Raw genomic sequence first — 6,111 nt, 5'->3', positions numbered from 1 at the left:
AGGTCAGTACAGTTGCATCAAAGCTGGGACCGAGAGACTGAAAAACAGCTTCTACCTCAAGGCCATCAGACTGTTAAACAGCAACCACTAACATTGAGTGGCTGCTGCCAACACACTGACTCAACTCCAGCCACTTTAATAATGGGAATTGATGGGAAATGATGTAAAATATATCACTAGCCACTTTAAACAATGCTACTTAATATAATGTTTACATACCCTACATTATTCATCTCATATGTATACGTATATACTGTACTCTATATCATCTACTGCATCCTTATGCAATACATGTATCACTAGCCACTTTAACTATGCCACTTTGTTTACATACTCATCTCATATGTATATACTGTACTCAATACCATTTATTGTATCTTGCCTATGCGGCTCTGCACCATCACTCATTCATATCTTTATGTACATATTCTTTATCCCCTTACACTGTGTATAAGAAATTCGTTTTGGAATTGTTAGTTAGATTACTTGTTGGTTATTACTGCATTATCGGAACTAGAAGCACAAGCATTTCGCTACACTCGCATTAACATCTGCTAACCATGTGTATGTGACAAATAAAATTTGATTTGATTTGATATTACTGTAACCACAGGCCATGTGATGAAGGTGTTCGTGTGGGTGAGTGGGTTGTGCGTGTCAGTATGTAGGATGGAAATAGTTCAAATGAGTATACGAGAGAGGGAATGGATCTTAACAGGAAAAGACAAGGACCAAACAGAAAGGGAAGATAAACACACAAACTGTAAGAGAAAGTTTAGGGCAAGGTAAGGTGGAGGTGAGATAGAAGATCAAATACGAAAAAGAAACATAAATGGAGACTGAAAGGTCGTGCTAAATCCAACAAGCTCTCAGTCTGTCAGAATTAGACATTCATCCATGTTTCTCAAACATCAAGTGTTTAGTAACTTCTCCGCATCATTCCAAGGTTAAGTTTAGGCATTAACTCATCATTCTTAAGGATAGGAATGAACTACAAATGGTTACGTTAAGGGTTAAGGTTAGGGATAGGCTTACATTTTTTTTTAAAGCAACTTTCTATCGCTGGATTCGAACATGCAACCTTTGGAACCGCCCTAGCAAAACCAAAGCCTCCTTGAAGGTAACAACGCTCACTGCTGCTCCTAGTGGCTGGTTTCCACGTCATCTCCCAACGTCCTTAGACATGGATGGACATCAAATACTGACTTGTATCATGGGTGACGTGCCTGGCGAAATCATTCTTATAAAGAACGTTCCAGACAAAACAACTTAGCAACTGAATAATTTAACTTAGGATATAGATGTATAAAGACTTTTGCTAAAAGTATGATTTTTATTGTCATCATTTTAATCATTGTCATTCTTAGTTCAATTTACATGTTTTTAAATTGATTCTTGTCAAAGGTAAACACAATTCTTGTTGTTGTCTCCAACATTAGTAAATGCTTTTTTTTTTTAAATCCCCCCGGCCCCTAACATAAGCTAACATTACTGAAGCACATACTCTCTATCTCTCATACACTCCTGCATATTCAGATCCTACAAACAAGTCCCTCAACGAATACGAAAAGTCTAAAATGCACACATACTCGAAAGCGCGGACAGTCACACTCCTTATACCTCCATACGCACAACAATGTGTTTTTCTCTCTCAATAATGCCTTTTCTCTCTCACTCTCTCTGACACACCCACACACACACACACAAATCCAGCACCTACCAGCACATTTATAAAGTTATATTACAATGCACTATCGTCATTTCTCGTGTCAAGAATTTTAAGTGCAGCACTGGAGGAGTGATGTTTTTTTATCCAGTATCACCTCTCCTCTTATTTCCCCCATGCTGCTGGCATAAATGCTATTGTTAAATGTAATGCTTTATAACATGTGAGAAGAATAGTTACACCTCCTCAAAAGTCTTAACTGGCATACACCCATGTACTGTACTTAACAGAAGCAAATGCTTTAGCAAAAATAAAAAAGTAAAAAAAATTTGGTACAATAGCTTAATGAAAAAATACTTGGAAATGTACATGGATAAACAAGCAAAGCAATAAATAATGTAAATACATGTTAATAAACCATACAGCATTATCATTGAAAATGCAATCCTCATATTGTCAGACTTTATAGTATAAAACAGTAAATCTGTGGATTGCTGTCTGTCTGCAAATTCACGTATGTTTACAAAATGGAGACTAGAGTAATCTGTGACACAAATCACAGTTTCCTCAGGCACCTGCCGCACTGTGACTACTGTATTTGGTAGTTACCACAGTGACTGAGATTGTAATAATGAACAGCCCTGATTCGGTAACCTTTGAAAGTGATGGAGGAAAAAATAATAATAATCAGGTCTGGATTTGTAGGGTATTTGTTGTTATGAAATGTTTAATATTGTAATTTGTGGCAATAGAAACCATTCTGTTGACTATTGATACAAGATTGCTACCTGGAACCCAGACAAAGTGTTATGGGTAGATGCATCAGGCAAAAACACAGATTTGTGCTTCTGGGAATGCCCTCAAAGCACAGGTCTCTTTAATTCCAGTTAATAAGGTTTGAAGGCAGATATGAAAACAGATCGAGGACCAGTTCTTGAAGGGCACCGTCTATTTTGTCTTTGACATGTGGGCTTTGGACCTTTCTATGCACCACAATGCCACAGTTAGAGCACATCTAGAGGAGATGGATAAGGGCTCTCGAAAGCCTTATAGAGATTCTCTAAAAATATTTCTGTCTTCCGGTCAACACCATTAACACCTGGGCCTCAGTGTGACCAACTCGTATCTATGACAGTAAAAGATGGGTTAACATCCGGTAGAATGGCAGCAGTGTAGAGAAATGGCTGCAAGTATATGGCACAGCACAGTACAGTGAATCTTGGCAGAGTCCAGCATGGTCCACAGTACTGCAGCACCGCCAAGTCCAGTTGAGTCCCATCCATCAAAGCCTATTGGACAGTCCATTGGTCAGGCTCAGTGGAGCCCAGTCCAGTTATGGCCATCCTACTCCACAGAGCTCAGAGGTCCTTCATATTGGGACAAGCTGAAGACAATGTCATGCGAGTTCCTTCGCAGATAGACAGGCAGCCATACTCCCATTACAAATCCCACTGCACATGCCCTACTTTAACTCTGTGTGTGTAGCCAGAGGCAGCCTAGGCATTATGGCTGTATCATGTCTAAGTCTGAATGCCATTTTCTGCTTTGGTCCGTGTGGTGGCACACCGAATGCATGAAATGCAGTGGCACATATGCACGTAGTGTATGTCCGACAATGCATGAACCAAAGAAGTCGCACAAACTGTGTATCAACAGTGACTACAGGTGAGTTAAGATAGAATTGAGTGAGTACGATTTGAGAGTAAGTCCTGTTTTTTATGGTTGTGTCAAATTGTTTGTAATTCTGGCTTTTGATTGGTTGAATTGTGTGACATTTACTTGGTTCCCTCTCACTTTCTAATTGAACCCGGGGTCAATGGATACAGAGCCCTTCAGTCTAAGCTGTTCAGATATCCATGTGATGTCACTCGGGGGGACAGTCGCTAGGAAACCAAGAGGGCGGAGATGAGCAGTGTTGCCACGGTGAGCAGAAGGCGATCGCGTGATCGGCTGCTGCCACTGACGCTCTTCTCCAGTTTGGGAATTTCAGGGTTAAATTCATCTGTGGAGAGAGAGAAAAAGAGAGAGAGAGAGACAGAGGGAGCGAGAGAGACAGACAGAGACAGACCGAGAGAGTGCGAGAGAGAGAGAGAGAGAGAGAGAGAGGGTGAGAGAAACCATCAAATGACACATTAACTCAATCAATCTACAGCCAATGTTGTGCAATGCATACAAATAATGCACATCCACATGTAGAGAACAAACAGAGAAATATAACAAAAATCGGCAATTATCACCTGTGCTGCTACATATGATGCCATATTCCCTCTTGGGAGGAGGAATAAACACACTTTGTTGTAAGCTTGGGATGTGTGACCCGAATCCTGAGCCTCCCTATAGGCAGGTAGCCTAGTGGTTAGAGCATTGGGCCAGTAACCGAAAGGTTGCTGGATTGAATCCCCGAGCTGACAAGGTAAAAGTCGTTCTGCCCCCGAACAAGGCAGTTAACCCACTGTTCCCTGGTAGGCCGTCATTATAAATAAGTATTTGTTCTTAATTGACTTGACTAGTTGAATAAAAGGTGAATAAAATAAATAGGCCACTATGGGGACAGACAGTGAAGAGTTAACGAACGAAGAGAGACACACACACAAGATGTGACACTGACGTGGCAGCAGACTTTTCCCTCTCGTTGACTCAAGAGAAAGAACAACATCCAACTCAACCGGTTTGTCTGTGCGCGTCTGACACAACAAAACCATTCTTAGAAATATTAGGAAACATGTCTGTCGGCAACGACGATGACACAACCCTGACATCTACACCAGTGACATGGTCAAATAAAGTAATATGGTAAAGTGAAAGGGCCGAGTCCAGTTGAGTACATGTGGTAAACTGAGACTGTTCCAGCTGACAGCCCATAAAGTTAGATAGAGGATTCCAGATGGATATAACCCATTTAAGCATGCCATTGAGGGCCTCTACCCTTTTAAAGCAGTCAACTGGGTGGGGATTCCTATGGGTTTTGAGCAATCAGCCAAGGATCAGAGCATGGTCTTCTTCAAATTGGATGGCCTATGGTCAGTTTTAATGGCTTTAAGCTAAATCACCACCATCTATTCTCAACAATAAACACACAAGATTTGATTCAGGACTCCAGCACTGCAGGTGGCGGTAAACCACCAATATTAGCTTTACACTTCATTCAAACACAAAAGAAAAAGATTGACTACTTGGAGCCTCAATAGCAATGTCCATGTTGTCACAGATGCCACAATTGCACAAATAAAAAGACGAGTTCTTTATTTAACTCTTAGCTGACAGTGTATTCATCAATATGTTATCTCAGACAGGGAGGGGCGTTGAGTGAGTTTGCTCCATAGAAACTGTAAGTGAGTTTTAACCTGAACAGGAAGTTAGTATGCTGCAAAGTTAGAGAATATTGACACGGCATTAGGTGGAATAGTGTCCCTGATTGTGTAAAGTAGTGTTTAAAAAAAAGAGATCAGCTTTAATATGGAAGATAGATTGTGACTTCTATCAATGTAATTCTCTGCATTACTTCCAATACACCACATATCTTTGTTGTAAATATATACTGAACAAAAATTTTAACGCAACACGCAGCAATTTCAAAGATTTTAATGAGTTCATGTAAGGAAGTTAGTCAAATGAAATAAATTCATTAGGCCCTAATCTATGGATTTCACATGCCTGGGAATACAGATATATATCTGTTAGTCACAGATAACTTTAAAAAAAAGGTTGTGGCGTGATCAGAAAACCAGTCAGTATCTGGTGTGACCACCATTTGCCTCATGCAGCGCAGGACATGTCCTTCTCATAGAGTTGATCAGGCTGTTCATTGTGGCCTGTGGAATGTTGGCCCAATGGCTGTGCGAAGTTGCTAGATATTGGCGGGAAATGGTACATTGAGTATGCAGGCCATTGGAGAACTGGGACATTTTGAGCTTCCAGGAAATATGTACAGATCCTTGCAGCATGGGACCGTGCATTATCATGCTGAAACATGAGGTGATGGCGGCGGATGAATGGCACAACAATGGGCCTCAGGATCTCGTCACGTTATCTCTATTGACATCGATAAAATGCAATTGTGTTGTCTGTAGCTTATGCCTGCCCATACCACAACCCCCACCGCCACCAAGGTGCACTCTGTTCACACATCACAATGACGTCAGCAAACTGCTAGCCCACACGACGCGGTTGTGAGGCCGGTTCTCCAAAACGACGTTGGAGGTGGCTTATGGTAGAGAAATTAACATTCAATTATCTGGCAACAGCTCTGGTGGACATTTCCACGCTCTCTCAAAACTTGAAACATCTGCGGCATTATGTTGTGTGACGAAACTGCACATTTTAGAGTGGCCTTTAATTGTCCTCAGCACATTACCTGTGCAATGATTATGCTGCTGAATCAGCTTCTTGATTTGCCACACCATTCAGGTGGATGGATTATTTTGCAAAGGAGAAATCTTCACTAA

At 41.0% G+C, this 6,111-nt stretch overlaps 1 protein-coding gene across 1 annotated transcript in view; it reads right to left on the bottom strand.

Moving 5' to 3' along the window:
- Positions 1-1,313: 1,313 nt before the first annotated feature.
- LOC135550164 (ephrin-A3-like) overlaps positions 1,314-6,111 on the bottom strand; it is a 95,529-nt gene continuing 90,731 nt past the window's right edge. The window contains exon 5 of the mRNA XM_064980714.1: positions 1,314-3,668. Within this exon, the coding sequence (XP_064836786.1) occupies positions 3,550-3,668 (119 nt within the window). The 3' untranslated portion in view covers positions 1,314-3,549. The remainder of the gene's footprint in view (positions 3,669-6,111) is intronic.

The sequence above is a fragment of the Oncorhynchus masou genome, chromosome 12 (genome assembly GCF_036934945.1).
Source record: "Oncorhynchus masou masou isolate Uvic2021 chromosome 12, UVic_Omas_1.1, whole genome shotgun sequence".
In the NCBI taxonomy this organism is placed as follows: domain Eukaryota; kingdom Metazoa; phylum Chordata; class Actinopteri; order Salmoniformes; family Salmonidae; genus Oncorhynchus; species Oncorhynchus masou.
The sequence above is the reverse complement of the archived record's forward strand: the minus strand, read 5'-3'. Positions and strand labels throughout refer to the sequence as shown.